This window comes from Salvia hispanica, chromosome 6, assembly GCF_029641045.1.
Source record: "Salvia hispanica isolate PSC_SH4W2 chromosome 6, Shi_PSC_v1, whole genome shotgun sequence".
Lineage (NCBI taxonomy): Eukaryota > Viridiplantae > Streptophyta > Magnoliopsida > Lamiales > Lamiaceae > Salvia > Salvia hispanica.
In genome coordinates this window covers 21,507,808-21,525,277 of record NC_142697.1, presented here as the reverse complement: position 1 = coordinate 21,525,277, position 17,470 = coordinate 21,507,808, and the positions used below count along the sequence as shown (strand labels likewise).

General features: G+C 36.6%; 1 protein-coding gene and 2 pseudogenes across 2 annotated transcripts; all 3 read right to left on the bottom strand.

Moving 5' to 3' along the window:
- Window positions 1-275: 275 nt before the first annotated feature.
- On the bottom strand, window positions 276-4,663 carry LOC125207665 (vacuolar protein sorting-associated protein 26B-like). The gene is made up of 12 exons (XM_048107099.2): window positions 4,468-4,663; window positions 4,225-4,273; window positions 4,053-4,127; window positions 3,594-3,668; window positions 3,422-3,494; window positions 3,140-3,184; window positions 2,752-2,863; window positions 2,251-2,317; window positions 1,773-1,817; window positions 1,511-1,566; window positions 1,034-1,209; window positions 276-780 (listed from the first exon to the last, which is right to left on the bottom strand). The coding sequence occupies exons 2-12, from the start codon at window positions 4,225-4,227 to the stop codon at window positions 602-604; spliced, it is 906 nt and encodes a 301-aa protein (XP_047963056.1). The 5' UTR covers window positions 4,228-4,273; window positions 4,468-4,663; the 3' UTR covers window positions 276-601.
- Window positions 4,664-6,832: 2,169 nt separating this feature from the next.
- LOC125206008 (AAA-ATPase At2g46620 pseudogene) lies at window positions 6,833-9,419 on the bottom strand (annotated as a pseudogene).
- Window positions 9,420-11,165: 1,746 nt separating this feature from the next.
- LOC125204263 (uncharacterized) lies at window positions 11,166-14,352 on the bottom strand (annotated as a pseudogene). Its single transcript, XR_016132549.1, has 5 exons — window positions 14,035-14,352; window positions 13,172-13,472; window positions 12,718-12,876; window positions 12,300-12,595; window positions 11,166-11,773 (listed from the first exon to the last, which is right to left on the bottom strand). The product of XR_016132549.1 is annotated as an uncharacterized LOC125204263 (transcript).
- Window positions 14,353-17,470: the final 3,118 nt, after the last annotated feature.

The following is a 17,470-nucleotide window of genomic DNA, read 5'->3' as shown; positions in this document are numbered from 1 at the left end:
AACTCATGTACACTTACACACCACAACAGGATTAAAGAAATTGATGAAAAGGTCAAAGATGAATGTGGGCCAATAAACAAATTTTAAAATACATTTAACAGTCACTATCCAATTCATAATATATCTCTTAATACTTTAACTTTTGGCAAAAAAAATAGTAAAAAAAGAATTTCAAGGTCGTTTCTCTTTTACAAGGATTTTTCAACCAATTTGGATGCAAAAGTAGAGCTCGAGTTATAAGATTTTCACAGCAAACACTACAAAACTATATGAAATAACCAAAAAATAAAAAGATTAAAATTAAACTTCAAAAAAGTAGCACTAACCCTTCTAATAAGCTAAAGTCATCATCACCGTCTCAAAACATCAATCAGATATCAGCACAATACTCCATATACAGAATCCCTCCTCTATACAACTTAATGTATTTTGCTCAGAGATAGACTACCTGATAACTAAAAGAAATTTAAAAAATAAATAAATAAAGACAAAAGTCATTCTTGTCCTTTACAAGAAGACTGGATCACTACCTGAGCCTCCTCGGGTAACATGACTCAACGAAGCAACAAGAGGCAGTCAATCTTCAAAATTTTATCAGTAATCAAGAGGTTTCACTAAGTCGGTACATTGTGATCTCTTGTTGCTTAAAATATCGACGGTCCTCTTCATCGACAAGGACGAGGTTCAGATAGTATTTCACACTAAATTTGTTGTTTATATTCAAATATGTGGGAGCTAGCTCATACGGGCTTAAGAACAGTCTGACAGGAATAGATTCACCTGCCAAAGCAAATGGCCATCAAACAAACATGAGGATATTTTATTGGCAGTTAATTATTGAAATCTTAAGTAGCATACTGAATGTGACTGGTGAAACTTTTGCTTCGAAGCAAGATTAGGGATCAGCAGAAACAAAGTTGGGGAGAGGGTAGATAACAATCAAAAGGAACATCATATAACCTAAAGGAGCCAAAAACGTCTGTCTGCCCAAATGCACAGCATGAGAAAAAATAAAGAAAAGTAACAAAGATACCTCTGACTGGAGCACCATCCATCAGTTCAAACTTCGCAAGTGTCTCAGTCTCAACATGAGTGTTTGTCCCTGATCCTGTTGATTCTCTGCGTCTGATCTCAAGATCCATGTTTTTAATCTTGATTCTTACCAGAAGAAAATATATTTTGCCTACAATGACATCTTTCAGATGGTACCTATATAATCAAAATTCCAGTCAGCAGGTTATCATTCTCCACATGTAGTAGACGATGTAGGACGCAAATTTAAATTAGGATTGTTTGGTGATAGTTCTTTATCTTGGTTGAGCCACCCCCATCCCCAACATACAGGCTATAATTAAGGCAAGACACATGCAAGAGACTAGAGCAGCATTTTGCATTGACTACAAATAACCCAGATATTTGTAATGTGTCCTTCATAAATGTTATTTTGTATAGCTTTGTTCAAAAAGAGACACATAAGCCAGACTTAAATTCAATTAGGGCATGAACTTACTTGCTCTTGTTGTATTCAAACTCAATATGCAGGCAATCCTCAATCCCAACTTCCATCTAGATATAAAAGAAAATATTTAAACTGTGTTACAATAAGTACTTAAGTTGAATAATAAATACTGAGATATACTCACTGTGAACATATAGTATCATAAAAATGGTGAAGTCATGATTTCAGACTTGTCCAAATTTTTTTCTTAAAGAAGTTGCATAACCATTAGATAGCAGACCAAATAATGTAAATTTGTATAACAAAAAAAAACCTTAATGCTGTTGTTGATAGACGGAGGAGGACTATCGTTCCGAACCTGAACAATGTCAAATGGTAATGGAATCAGTTAGACTAGATTATAACAACAAAGATCACATCATAACCTCAATGACAAAGAGGGATCACAGCAAGAACAACAGAAGAAATGGGAAACTACTTCTGGCAATAACAGCCCCTTTGAGCATTGACTTTTCTGAGTTCTACAGACAATCTCGGAGTATAATTCAGGACTAGGCCAAGAAAATATACACTTCAATTAGATATTGATAACTGCATAAAAAGTCACTTCTATGGATAGTGGATCATTCTTCCTAGTTCTGGAAACTGCCATACTAGTGTACTACTGTATCCAGATTATTATTAACTGGACAAACTTTCAAACATGAACAACTATTAATGTCCCTAAGATTTGAAAGATATTCCATAATGTAACATATGTTTTTAGTAGGGCCATAGAATATGGTTTTTACCACGAAGTCTTGGTATTCCACTATGCTCCCACCATAATTCCTACTTATTGAGACTTTTAGGACATACCTGAAACATACACAGAGGTCATAATATTGGGCTGATGACTGATGAAACTTTAAAGATAAGAAGCCCAAAAGGCAAGAGCCAGACCATGCAGAAAATTCAAACACAATCATACGATCTTCATGAAAATCTTATCTGTTGCAACAGAATTGATTTGAGAGCTTTGACATGCAAAATCTTCAATAATTTATAAGATGAAAATCCCTTAATCAAAATTAGCAACTTAAATGCACATAGTGAAACAAATATGATGTGCCACTCAGGACTTTATTGCAGATAAGCTATAGATCACCAGTCAAGTCAACAAAACGAATAGGATAGTTTATAAAATAATTATAGCTAATTGTATGCTTCTTTAGCACAGAGATCAAAGTATGAAAGCAGTGGAGACAGTGCACAACTTGCATTGAAAAATTTGTTGTTAACTGTGAACTTACCTAAGCCGCACATTTGCCCCATTATATGTTTCGTATGGCATCTCCACAGTTGGAAATTCAAAGGGAAATGTTTTCCTCTCATATATTTCTCCAGGAATATCCAGCTCGCGAACTATGTGTACAATAAGAGAAAATTATACAACAAATTAAAAGGTTAATTATACAACAAATTAAAAGGTTAAATGATCCTACTTATATGCTTATTAAATCATGGCATAATACTGCTATAATACTGTCTGAATTTTGAAGCATGATACATATGTGTGTGTCCTAATTTACCAAAAGAGATGCAAATATAGCATATGAGGCATGCCGGAATATGGATTAAGCTGTTGATGATGCACTATACTAGATTATAATGCTTTCAAGACAAATTGTATGTGCTTACCTAGGGAAGTGAAGTCATAAAAGTTGCCTCTGTCAAAATACATTTCTGCAAACACAAAAAAAAAAAAAAGGGATCAATGTTGTCAGGAATTGAGGATTTATGGAGCGATACTTCTTTTGGATTTTCGACAGCTATATTACAAAATTCTCTTTTGAGTGGCAAGAAGTTCACTAACCAATTCGACTTTTGATAAAGCGGTGGCTTCTAACAGATAAACACTGTGTATGTAAACTGACCATGCACAATTGGAATAACATCAATGACATGAAAAAATATACTAACCAATCTGACCAAGCAGCTCGACCTTGATACCATTGTGTTCCACCTTCTTCCCTGAAATCGGTTCGATGGAGATCTGAAAACATGGCGCATAATGTACACCACTATGATCAAACACTCAAAATCCAACCACAAACCATGAACCAAAATTGGTGACAAACACTAAAGCAGATACCTTCCCAGATATGGTTTCTTGATTATGAAAGACGGGGATTAGCACTGTTTTACCATTCTCCTTCTTCAGTGCTACCTGTATTAACATTATAGTATAATACAGACAAAAAAATTACTTGAGGACTCCAGTATCTGACTTAACCACAAGAAAGTCGATGTCTGCATTTACTAACACTATCGATAACCCACCAACAACTTATGATTGACAAGGTAATTTGAACAAGGTATAAAAATCATACAAATAACTGCTTTTGAGAAGCATCATCTTTGATGCAAAAATATGACACGAATCCATATCGTTTTAAGTAATCTAATCACAGATGACCCAGTCTATTGAGAAACTAACAATAGGTACAACAAACAAGAGCAAAACATGTCCTGGTCTTAATGTTCCTTGAAGACTTGTGCAAATGCACGCGTAAATAGATACAACAAGTGTACAGAAATCAAAAAAACAAACCTGCTTTCGAGATTTCCCATCAGCTAATGAAATGGTAATGCTGCATGCCGGCTTAAAAGCTCCAATTATATAATTCTGAAAGCAGAAGCAGGAATTTACATCACTACTAGAAACTCAGAACAAAGAAGCAAACAATTATTATTAGCGTTACAGAAAAGCGTTGGAACTTCACCATTGCGGAAATTCGAGTCTGTTTCAATTCAAACCCTTAACTGAAGCATCTGCACAGTCCAAACACCATTTATAATCGCATTCGGGAAAAGATCTAATGCAAAAACCACTAGCAGATCTCTAAAAGTTTACAATGTGATAGTTTTTGTTATTGATGTCATAGGAACTTAAATTTCCACACACAGCCCCAAAACGATCTAGTTTTACAGTTTAGGATTGGAAAAAAATTGAATCGGATACATACCTAGGATATTCATAAGATGTGTTAATGGAAGATCGGAGACAATGATAGATAGTAATGCGATGAGGGTGCTAGGCCGAGTGACTATTGAGGCAGGAGGTATGGAATCCCAATCCTAGGAAACCAAAAATTATTCACGAACTTCTCCTAGTTGAGAGATGAACAATTTTTTTCAGAGTAATTTTTCATTACAATTCTAATTCTAATTCTAACAACAGTATTTTAATTAAATAATGTTAATAATGAAGGACTCTTCTGTTCTTTCAGGATTAAAAGTCCATTTTTGATCTTAGAGTATAACTATTTTACTGTATTTTAGTTCATAATAAGTACTACTAACATAAACACTAGTATTAATTAAACACTTACTGTATTAGATTAGGGAGCTATTCAACTTATAACTATCTTAAAATGAGAAATTACTACTCCAAAACATATCAATTGGAATGAACTGTGCTGCGAATTAATACATTTTATGTTATCAATTGATAAGTTCTGAAATTTTATTTTAAAATAGTTCTAAAACGATTTGTACGTAGATGATAGATCACATATTTATCGTAGCATTTCCGTGGGTCCTGAAGAAACCGTCATGATAAATATACTGTTGAGAATCTTTTCATATTACAAAGTTGGTAGCTTTGTGATAAAATATCAAGCAAACCAACTAATAGAAAGATAGTACTAATTAATAATTGGAGTGCTTAATAATTTCAATCTTTTCAATTAAATATTAATCATACCCCTGCATCACCAACCAACTTTTCAATACCGGGATACAGGAATTGAATGTAAGCTTTAAAAAGAGTTCTCAGATGACCCATTTAATTTAAAATATCCTTTTCCATCTTAAGATATACTTAACGACACACATTATCTTGATCAACTTGCTCTCTTGTCCCCCCTCATCTACCTTTCTATTTTCTTTTCAATATCTTTCATCCCCTTTTTGGTAAAATATTATCAAAACTAGTTCTCCACAAAGATCACACTACCAATTGCCAATTGATCAATTAGGGTGAAAGTATTTTGCACACGTAAGTTTACATATCATATTACTTTGTGATACTTATTTGCCTAAGCTATCAATTTTCTTTGTTAGGACATTCGTGTACAGTAAAACTAATGCAATTTCACTGGTCAGCCAAAAAAAACTATCATCATCAACTGCTAATCTGTTTCACGTTCATGATTCTTTTTCAGTATAGGTATTTTTGGTATTCAAAATATGAAGCTTCATAACTTAGAAATTCTATTCTACAATTTGAACTATTCAATACTCGCACAATATATTTATAATATCATGTTCCATTCTAAGTAAAATACTAGGAGTATTTCTTATTCGACTAGATTTTATTACGTGAATAGAATATAAACTAGAAAGAGTGATTATTTTGTATTCGAATTACGTAAAAAAAATTTAAAAAGAGTGATTATTTCATTTTAAGAAATGTGACATATCCTAACACGAAAAATGTATATCATTAGAGCATCCACTATAGGGGCGGCGCGCCGGCCGCCCCGTTTCCGGCTACGCCGCGGCGGGCTATAGTGGAGGAGGCGTCCGCCCCGGGGGCGGACGAATTTGTTGGGGCGGACGGCCATTCGCTGCGATTGCGGCGAGGACGGGCCGGAGGAGAGAGAAGCGCGGCGGCCGCCGCGCCTATCTATTGCGCGGCGAAACCGCCGCGGCGGTCGCGGCTTTGCATATATATATATATTTTTTTAATTCGATGTATTTATATAAATATTTGCAGAAAAATAAAAAAAAATTGTGATGAAGTTACCTTTTGTTTTCTTGGAGCATGATTGAGTTTTGGAGGTGCAAAATTTGGCAGTGTAGCTTGGTTTAATCTGATGAAATATCCAGAAACGGCCATGGTGGAAGAGAGTGTGTAAATGAGATTAATGGAGTTGCTATTTATTGAAGAAGCAACATTTATACTCATTTTTCGGAAATTATACAATTTATTATTTTTTCCTCGTTTTTAACTACTCTGCTGTATATGCAGATTTCTTTTATTAAAACATTTATTTTCGTTTTTTAATATTAATTTCACTAATCAAATCCAAATTGAAATTGAGATTATTTCAGTGTGTACAAACTGAAATTTGTCCACCAAAAAGTGTCCACTATTGCTGCGGACACTTTTTTTTTTGCCGTGGATAAATAAAAAGTGGCTATGGACAAAAAAAAAAAATTGTCCACCAAAAAGTGTACACCTATAGTGGATGCTCTTGTGTCTCTATTTTCATCATTATTGCTCAAAAGGTGCCATCCACATGAATATAAAACACGCAGCTGAATCACACGATGGAATTACATATGAGTATTTCATAGAAAGAATGCAACAATAAAGCAATAAGCTAAATCATCAAAGAACATCTTGATAAAAGAAAATATTGATGAAATCAATCAAAAGAAGCCCATAGGTTGTCTTCTCCTTACAGATTTTCCATCTACAAGCTGTGTTCGAGGGTGCTAATTTTCTATCTTAAAATATAAAAACCTAAATGACTTAACAAAAATCATAAATAAAAGAACAATGAACAGATATACCTATACAAATAAGAAAGATAAATGGGTTTCAAAATTCAGAAGCCCGAACAAATCGGACTCAAGCACCATGTGCCGAATTTTCTCGATCATTGAGATCGATCTCAAATTTATCCATGGACGCCTTTCTACTGCTCCTGTTCCTCAAAAGCCCATAAAAATTCTTAATATCCTTCATTGGGTGAAGAATACCATTTTGCCCCTCCTTCACCGCTTCCTCCGCTTCCTCCTGTGTCCGACCCGACCCGGATCTGGACCCGCTCAATCTCTTCCCGACCCGAGACGCCAGATTCCCCTGCAGCGCCGTGATTACGGTTTTCAGCGCCCGGCTAGGCGAGCCCCGGTTCGATATCATGATCTCCCCGATCTCCGCCTGGCTCAGCGTCGCTCCGGTTTGGAAAATCTCCTCCACCTGCGGGAATAATTTGTGCTCCTTCAGTCCGAGATGACTGTTTGCCAAATTCTTAAACGCGCTGAAATCGCACAGGGGGAAGTTGATGTGGACGTCGATTCTCCCGGGGCGTAGGATCGACGCGCACACGTTTTCCTTGCTGTTCATCGTGAACACCATCACTCTCTCCTCGCCGCAGCTCGAGAATATTCCGTCCATGAAGTTGAGGACTCCGGAGAGGCTCAGCGCCGTCGATTTATCCTCCAGATGGCGATCGAGATCCTCGATCACCAGCAGCGACTTTTTCGTCGTTTGGAGGAGGAGGTACTTCAAATCGGCGTCGTTTCGCACCTTGTGGAGGTTGATCTCGTACACGTCGTAGCTGAGGAACTTCGCCATCGCGGCGATGAATGTCGATTTCCCCGTCCCCGCCGCACCGTACAGCAGGTAGCTCCGCTTCCAGACGCGGCCTAATCGGTGGTAATACTGCCTGGACTTCAAAAAATTCTCTAAATCCGATTTGATTTTCGATTTCAGATCCGCGTCCATCACCATCGTTTCCATCGTCGCCGGATGCGTGAACGAGGTCGACCTCCACCGCCCGTTCCTCTCCGTCCCGTCGTCTACGTTGACGAACAGCCTCACCTCCTTCAGCTTCTGCTCAATCTCATCAAACGTCTGATGAATATGCTGCAAATACTGCACCAGAACCCTCCGCTTATCGTTCTTCCTGATCTTCAGCACCAGCGACTTCTCGCCCTCTCTCTCGCCGTTTTCGCTCCTCCAAAACACTCTGGCGCCGAGGAATTGATCCGTCACGGTCTGATTCTCGTCGAGAACCAGGTTGATTTCAGTCGGCTTGGTGCCGGCGAAAAGGTTCGCGAAATCTGAATCTTCGACGGACGGCAGAGAATTCAGGTACGTGCTAACCTTTCGGTACAATTGATTCTCCTGCATGTTTTCGTTGAATTTCGGCACCTTGTAGAACTGGTAGACATAGCACTTCTCCTGCAGCCAACGCCATACCTTCTTCAACGAGTGGATTAAACTTGTTGTAGACAAGAACTTCGAAACCACTACCAGAAAAACGATAGACAAAATAAGTATACCGAAATTCACGAAACTAAACATGGCGTAAACGATGAGAATATGAGAGCAGCTGAACAAAAAAAATTGATTTAAGAGATAAGAGTTGGAAATTCGGGAGAATCGGAGGAGGTAGGAATCAACATTAAAGGTGGATGAATGATTTGATGAAGATGTGGGAATATTAATATATTTTGCAGGTTTAGGGGGAAAAAAACTAAATTAGTCGTAGAGTTTGAAAGAAGAATGTTGAATAAGTCTATTTATGTGCGTTTGTTGATTTTGGGTATGAAAATATTTGGGAATTCAATATTTATAGTCCATACACGCCTTGTGTTTAATAAGTCAAATTAATTTAGGTGAAATAACTATAGCTCTGTGCGTGTGTGTGTGAATTATCTGACGCACATATAGCTGTGTTAGTCTGACTGTGTGCTTGAATAGATACAATTCGTGCATAATACTGATTTAATTAGATTTTTCAAACTAACCCAGCCTTTTTCCTTTAATATTTATAAACAAGGATGTTTTTCCACGAAATAGGTATGTCCTTTTTTAAAGTTTGGACATTTCTTAGGCTAAAATATCATATTCTAATTACATAAAAAAAATATTATTTCCTCATAGTTTACTCCAAGATAGAAAAAGTTGGTGTCGGTCATGTTTATTATGCACAGATTAGTCGCGACTTGCGACGCACACAATTGTTACGAAAAAAGGAAAAAACATGTGTTTATGTGTACGGGGTCTTGTCATAGTAATATGTTACTACTAATTAACACAATAAAGGAATGTAAGTACGATTAAAATCAAATATTGTTTTTACGGTGACACAAGATTTGGAATCTATTTAATTATGTTCCCAGCAATTTCTCACTCAGAAAAAATATTCTGTGTTTTTTGTTTGCATCATTAGTCAGCATTACGGTTTACGCGGGTTCCCGCTAGATTAATTAGTCAAGCATGTATACCTAATTATTAGTGCATTTATGACCCATAAAAGAGGTATATTTTCTTCAATAAATCTCATGTGTATTTCATTTTAAGTCAATAGAGACTGTTACAATAAATTGATTAATTAGGCCTTGAGATTTTAATAAGCAACAATAGTTTAATTTATTAATCCACTTGTATTTTTCTTTTCTAGGACGACGAGCCTGACGGCTTGGGTTGTATCAATTTGTTTATGGACCAATTTCTTTATCTCTTTTTTTTTTCTTTTGTCTTTTTGGTCTCAGAAGCCTTTAAGGTTTTGTTTAATTCAAACAATATGATTTCAATGCAAGACATCTACTCATTGTATTACTTTTATGCCATAAACAAATAAACTGTAGGAGCGGCTACAGGGATTTCGAATACTTTAGTGCTTATTTTTCTCCCTCCTTCAACCTCACCAAATATCAATAATAATTCTGCTTATCTTTTAGTACTATTTTTTTTATATAAAAAAAACACTAATAAGGGACGACGGAGTTTAGTTTTTGCTACTGGTTTTGAATGCCGGATACCTTGTATAGAAAATGAAAATCTTACCTATAAATTAATACATAAAGAAAAAGGTGATAATTTTTGCAGCTTTTCCTTTATGCTGGCAAAGATAGTGAACATATTCAAATACAACGACATATGATGATTCATTTATTCATTCGGCAATAAGTGAGGAGAAGAAATTTGATTCCCCAAAAAGATGGGCAATTCAAGCTTCAACATTTTAGTGCCCTACGCAGTCCAACGCTGGCCTTTGAATATTGTCAAATAATTCATCCCTATTTTTTTTTTTATCTATTTCGATTTGACCGCTAACAATCACTTGATATAAAAGAAAGTATAGTAGAAACGCCAAGAGGCAATCTGATACTACTATTTTATTACTTATTTTATAATAGTATTTCACACATAGCACGCATTTTGTCTCTACTTATCCATTTAATAGTTAAGAACTAAGCTCCAGTTAAACATGCATTAATCTACGTTTGTAGAAGATTGTTTTTTTCTCTAGAGCATTCATAAGCATGCGAATAGATTAAATTAAGAGTAGTACTACATTATTTAATATCGTGGACTGCATGACACAATTGACTGCTTAACGTTCAAATCCGAGAAGAGAAACGAAATTCATTTTTCTGGCAGCCCTAATCTACGATATAGCACAACTAGCTAGTTTACAATTAATACGTAGATGGGAAGTACTTTCATAATGAAATATGTGTACATTTATGTTTACATGAAAACAATCAAAATGATCTGACATGACTGAATTTAAAACAAAATGCTACTGTATACATCTACTACGACTATTGTATATTTCCCCACGGCCGTCCAGACCACCTTCATTATGAAGACGGATTTTTGGTTGAAAACTTTGGTTAGCATTTAACCCACTGTCTAAAGTCAAATGTGGGACTTCATATACATCATCATTCATTTAGTCATTAGTCAATGTAAATATATCCGGTAATAATTCTTCAATATATATTTATATTGGGGCCGGTAATGAAATGCAACCCATCATAAACATTTATGATGATTGAGGAAAATATTACTATTCGCACGTAAGGATTTTTAACAATTTCTGATTGCCTTGATTTCGAAATCACTGAAACCTACGCAAATCAGTAATGATGGTGACGAGAGATTCACCATTTTCAATTGGTGGGGGTCGACAACTGATATCAAAGTGTCATCATACTTTCAATTGCCCTCAAATCGAATAAGTACAGTGTAATAAGATGGCTGTCTAACAACAAAGCAATCAGTGACCTAAAAAAACAATACTACTAACAAAGAAGCTACCAGTCTTCTGCAGTAGAGAAATGGAATGATTACATTAATATTCTGGAATATTAACAAGCAACACCAAACCAAAATTGGTTATAACATTGCAATGAAAGAATTTCTCAAGATGTTGGATGGGATCGGCCATAACTCAAAAGTGATCACTCTAAAACAATACTCCTACCAAGTTATTAATATTAGTATGATAAACCACTTGCACATGTATCTCACAGTTGAGCGGTTCAGTCTACGAAGAGCCGTGAGATAGATAATGAAAATCACAGATCTTGGGCGCTTGTCTGAAGGTTCAGAATTTGTGAAACGACAAGCCTGGATAGCTCACCAATTGCAGCCTGGACCTGATAATCATCTGAATCTCTTTGCTGATACAATCCTGATGATTGTGAGCTTAATCTGCCAAATTCAACTGCAGCAACGTTCGTCTTGGTGGTTGTAGAAATTACTCTCTCCAAATCTGACTGTGATAGTGGTCTAGGCTCCTAAAATAGAAATAACACCAATAATGAATCATTTTCCAGTATCACATCTACTTAAACCTAATGCTATAACACCAATAATGAATCACTTTCCAGTATCACATCTACTTAAACCTAATGCATTCATAACATCACCAAAAAAAGAACATATACTTGGATAGGTAAGCTAAAATTCAGAGTTAGGCAATCACAAAATTCTAAGCCATAACAACAGACACAAGGAGCAATCAATGAAGGAAATCGAATAGACCTCCTCGCACAAGTCTTTGTTCGTTATGGGGATTTGGGAGATACTTTATATGTTATACTCCATAAGGGGGTTTGGAAGGGATCCACAACTTTAAAGGTGTTCTTGCAGCTTAGCTCTACATCAAGATATGATTCATCGAATAAGAAGACCTACCTAACTAATTGCAAATTCCTGACATTGCCGATTTCAACAATACATTTTGTGCCATGTATGAAAGTTAAAGTTAGGGAAGGGATTTAGTTGCAAGCATGATGGAAAAAACAGAAATCAAATAATTACCTTTGATGGTTTTCCGGATTTCTCATCATCAAGCAATTCCCTTATTGGAAAATATGCAGCTTTTTTACAGAGCTCAAGAAGATCCGAACCAGTATAACCTTCACATTGTTCAGCTATCCGCTCATAATTAATGTCATCTTCGACAGTCTCATCCTTCAATATCACTTTGAGTATTGCAACCCTATCCTTACGATCAGGCAACCCAATTTCAAATGACTGTGGAAGGCGTCTAAGAATCGCTTCATCAAGTTCTGATGGACGATTGGTCGCAGCTAGTACCATAACTCTAGCATTTTCTGCACAAAAAAATCATACAATCACCTAACAGAATGAATTGACACATTGGGTTCCACCATAACTAATATCGATAAGGCAGAAAATATTAAGTATTTTCCAGAGTGATCGAGAGAAAACTCACGTTCTGTGGTGAAGCCATCCCACAAAGCCATGAATTCAGTTTTCATGTTCGTTAGTGCTTCATGGTCTGAAGATTTGCGCTGACCCAGAAAACTGTCCACTTCATCAATGAAAATGATTGCAGGCTGAAGTTTGTACGCCAAGGTGAACACAGCAGTCACTGAAGATCAATAAGTATAGAAGAAATCATTACAAGAAATAGGGTAGACAGTTAGACACATTATCACTCAAATCTTGTTTGTGTGAGGTACTGCCTCGAGGTTCAAGTTAAGCATACGGAGTTATTCTAATAATAAGAAGCAATAAACTAGAGCGTTCCATAAAACAAAGGAAGAGTATGTAGCGACATCTTCTTTCTCATTCAATTTCAGATACAGAGATACCTAAAAGTCAGTCATCATCTAGTATATGCAACAGCAAGAAAGAACTTGAGTTCGCTAATACAGTTTACGCACCTAGTTTTTGCGCATCACCAAACCATTTGCTCATTAAATTGGCTATTCTGACATTAATAAAGACAGCTCCAGACTCTTTTGCAATTGCTTTTGCAAGCATCGTCTTCCCAGTGCCGGGTGGTCCGTAGAGCAAAACTCCTTTTTGTGGACCAAGAAGTTTCCCATGAGAAAATAGCTCAGGTCTTTGCAGCGGTAGAATAACTAATTCAAATAATGTTTGTTTAATGCCATCCAATCATCCAATGTTGTCAAATTTCACATCTATGTGTTCCGGGTTGACTACATCACAAGCTACTATATCCTACATATATTTGAGTACATGAGTGGTAAAGGTTAGATCGCACACTCCCAGAATCAAGAACGACATGCAAGCGAAGTCGAACATTAGCAGATAGTTCAATTTTTATTTTCAACATCCAAAAACGTAGAACATATTTGTTATTTTGCATATGATCTAAATCCAATAACATAAACCGTAAGCTATTCAACGAAAACAATCAAAACATAGTAAAGAGCTTCAGAACTCACTTCAAATTACCTCTAGATTATTTCGGAAACTTGCCAATCCAACTAAGGATAGCTAACATTATCTACGCACCAAAATCTTACAAATATTGGATCCTAAAACCATATTTCAATCATTACGATCCCTAGAAAAGACCTATAATTCCAAAAATTATTGAACATCCCAAACAAACAAACTCAACAACATAATCCAGCCACAGTTAATTGATAGACATGAGTAAGTACTCGCATTAATCAACTTCAGTTAAAAAATCCAAAGGCATTCATAATTCTGCGCGGTATTTTCAAACAATTCAGGAATGCGCCAAAACGTGCAGTAAGTGAAATGAAATGGAAACCTCATAAGAATTGGTATGGATAAGAGGCCGTCCTAAACGCTTAGCGATCTCCTTCTTCTGTTCTAGGGCTTTTTTGCAGGCTTCGCGGTTGGGGTCCAATTGCTTCAGGCCGACGAACAGCACTAGACAACTGAGGGCGGCGCTGGCCGCGTACAGAATTAACTCTTGCACGATATTCTCACCCGAATTCCTTCTCATCTTGTTTTTTCCGAATAACTTCTGCTTATTTGATTCCCCTTTCTTTCTGCAATGGATTTCGGATAATTAATCTTTGTTTAATGGGGGAAATGAAAATCGTTAGGAAGTAATCTTGGGGGAGACGAGTCGACGATATGATCTTTTACGAATCTACCCTTTTCTATTGGCGCCGCGGCGGTTACGAACTGGGCTCACTTCATTTAGTTTTGGTCTTTTGTTTTAAGGCCTAATTTATGGGTTGGCCCACTTATTTATGGGCTTTCTCTACTACACAAAAACCAATTACTTATGACTCTTTGGTTTTAATATTTTTCAAAATGTGTATTAGTATTATTTTAGAATATAAAAGTCTTAAAATTTAGTGGGTTTAGTAGGTTAGTGTAGTTAAATGATATTGACATTTAATATGTAGTCTTCAATTCCATTAACTCGCTTTATGCGCCTACAAATACAATTAATTCGGTAGGAATGTAGATATTATCTGTCACCAATGCAATAATTAATTCCCACAATAAAAAAGTTTCAAATCAAAGAACGAATCTAAGCTGATCTTCTAACTCGAGTTTATCATATCTGATATTTTAACGTGATCTATTGATTTTTCTCTGTATGGCTTGCAAGTGTTTATGGGAGGAAATTTACTCGGTGCTGCTACCAAAATTTATTCGAATAAAACTAATAAAATATTAACATGTGATGTGAATAAATACTTAAAAAGATGGATCTCCGTTAGTAATAAACTAATTAGAATGAAAAGGAAGCATTTAGTTGTGTTTATTAATTGTTGAAAACATTGTACAGCCATCCATTGTGACATTCCATCTCAGTGATGTTGTAATGATATTGTTGAATTAATGTGGCCTATTATTCTTTGGGCTTGGTTTTTTTTTTGTGTCTAGGCTGTTATTCTTATTGGACTTAGCTCAGAAGCCCAATCACTTAATAAGGGCCGCTGGATTTCTGTCACGTGTCTCTTCCACCCGGATTGAGTCTGCTGGCCGTTGGATTAAGGGTTTGTTGTGTGTGTTTGTTATGTGAGGAGTGAGCCGTGCGAATCCTCTACATTCTCATTCTCTACACTCTCTCTCTACACTCGGAAACTCTCTGACTTCTCTCTTCGATCTCCGATTGCTTCTCCGGTTGATTCCTTGAGGATCTTCACCATTCTTGTGTGAATATTCAAGTGTTGTGGTGTAGGAAGGCAACTGCTTCGGTTGCTTGTTGTGTGAGAACTAGGGTTTCTGTTCTGAGGCGATTCTAGTGATCTAATCCGGTGGAAAGGAGAGGTGTGGTGAAGGTATCGACGGTGTGAGGGTAGACTCCAGTTGATTCATCGTTGCTCCCTTGGATTTGGTTTCTAGTAGAATAGATCTGGGCTATGTGGCGGGCTCTGAGCCATATCTTGTGATCTATTCTGTTTGGTTCCTCTCTTTGTGTGATTTACTTGTATTTGATCCAAAAGGATCTTGTGTTGTAATTCTAACAAGTTTCTTGAGTGTGTAGATACTCCAAGAAGTCAAGGTTGCTCAAGAACCCTAGATAGGACTTGTTACTGTAATTGTAATAGTTGTGAGGGCTTCTTTTTTGTAACTTGTATACATATCAGTCGCGTGGTTGGAGTTTGACTGAGCTCCCTTAATGAAGAACAAAGAGGTCTTGGTAATTAGTGAATCCGATCCTAATCTGATCCCTACAGATATCATGGTGGTTATTAACAATCTAATTAAATAAAGCTACATACTTTAAAGTTTCTTTATCATGATTAATTCTTCCTGGTTGATACTAATTAATTTGAAAATTATCATACACACAATTTAAGAAAAGTAAAGACTGGATTTTGCAGCTACTGTGTATGAGAGGGGACTCTCATCGATATTTATAAATATAAGGGCATGTTCAGTTTATCAAATATGGCTAGATTTGGGTCCATATCTGATCAAATTCTGTTGTTCAGTTTGTGTGTTAAATTTCTGGCAGGCCCAAGATATGGGGCTCAGCCCGCAACTGTTCATCAGAAATGCTCTTGAAATAAATCTTGGCAAATGGGTGGTTTTTAATTCTTGGGAGCCTAGAATTGAGGGACTTGAACACCTAAAAGACATTTTTGCCCCCAAATTTTTAGATTCCCCTCCAAATGGAGAATTTCAGCACACCTTACGGCGGCGGTGGCGGGGTAGTTTCTCACCGCGGCAGTGGCGGGGATGGGAAATCCGATGACCAGAGATGCATACCGGTACACCGCCGTTGGTTTCTGATACCGTGGCGGCGAATTTCTCTGAAAGTGCGGGGCAGCTGCTGCATAGGGCTTCAGAGGAGAAATCGAATGAAAAAAAAAAAACGGCTCTAATCTTCGATCCAGGTTAGCTTTAGGGCCAGAGCGAGGCAGCGGGCTCCGTTCAAGATTCGTTTCCCCCATCTGTGCAGAGAAGCACCCGCGGAGGCGGCTACAACGGAGGAGGAAGTAGAGGTGGAAGCTGTAGATATGGAGGTAGCGGTAGCTACAGCGGAGGTGGTGGTGGCTATGGTGATGGAGGCGGTGCCTGTAAAATACCTAAAATGACGGACTTATTATTTTTTTCGTTTGCCACAGCTTTAGGAGGTTGAAGGGTATGGCTCGGAATTATAAAAGAACTATCACTTTTATTTATGGATATTAATTCATGGATACTGAACGCATGGATATAATTCAAAATAGGTGGGCCACACCATTTGAAATCTGGCCAAGAATTAAATCTGTGCATTTGCTAAAAGGGAAAGTGAACGGGTCCTAATACGGTAAAAATAATTAATGCTTATAATACATTGGTTTAACAAATGCTGCAAAATGCAAGCAGCAGATAATAACTGCAACTTGTTTCTCAACATACATAGCCTTTGATTCATATTTCTATCTCATTGCTTTCTATTCCGCAACCAATTTACTTCTATCACGTACACATTTAATAAATCCAGCTCATATAGGCCTATAGATTATATTAAAAATATATTTTAAAAGTCAGACATGATAGACTCAACTTATAGAATGTTAGTGAAATTATAAGATTTTTTTATCTTTCTGATCATACACATTAAATTAATGTTTTTTCAAACATAAACCTCCAAACTAATAATTTGATATCTTTAGTCATCAAACAGTTTAGTTTGGTTACTTGGTAGTACTACATGTAACTAATTTAATGTTATTCAAATAGGAATTTGGTCCCAAATTACTCTTAGTCAAGACGAATTTTCCCCACAA

What these genes read in the sequence shown, in the direction of transcription:
- LOC125207665 (XM_048107099.2), bottom strand. An exon ending in ATGGGAAATCTCGAAAGCAG is followed by an intron (nt 3,669 to 4,052) that starts GTTTGTTTTTTT and finishes ATGTTAATACAG; the next exon opens with GTAGCACTGAAGAAGGAGAA. An exon ending in CTATCAACAACAGCATTAAG is followed by an intron (nt 1,567 to 1,772) that starts GTTTTTTTTTGT and finishes TTTTATATCTAG; the next exon opens with ATGGAAGTTGGGATTGAGGA.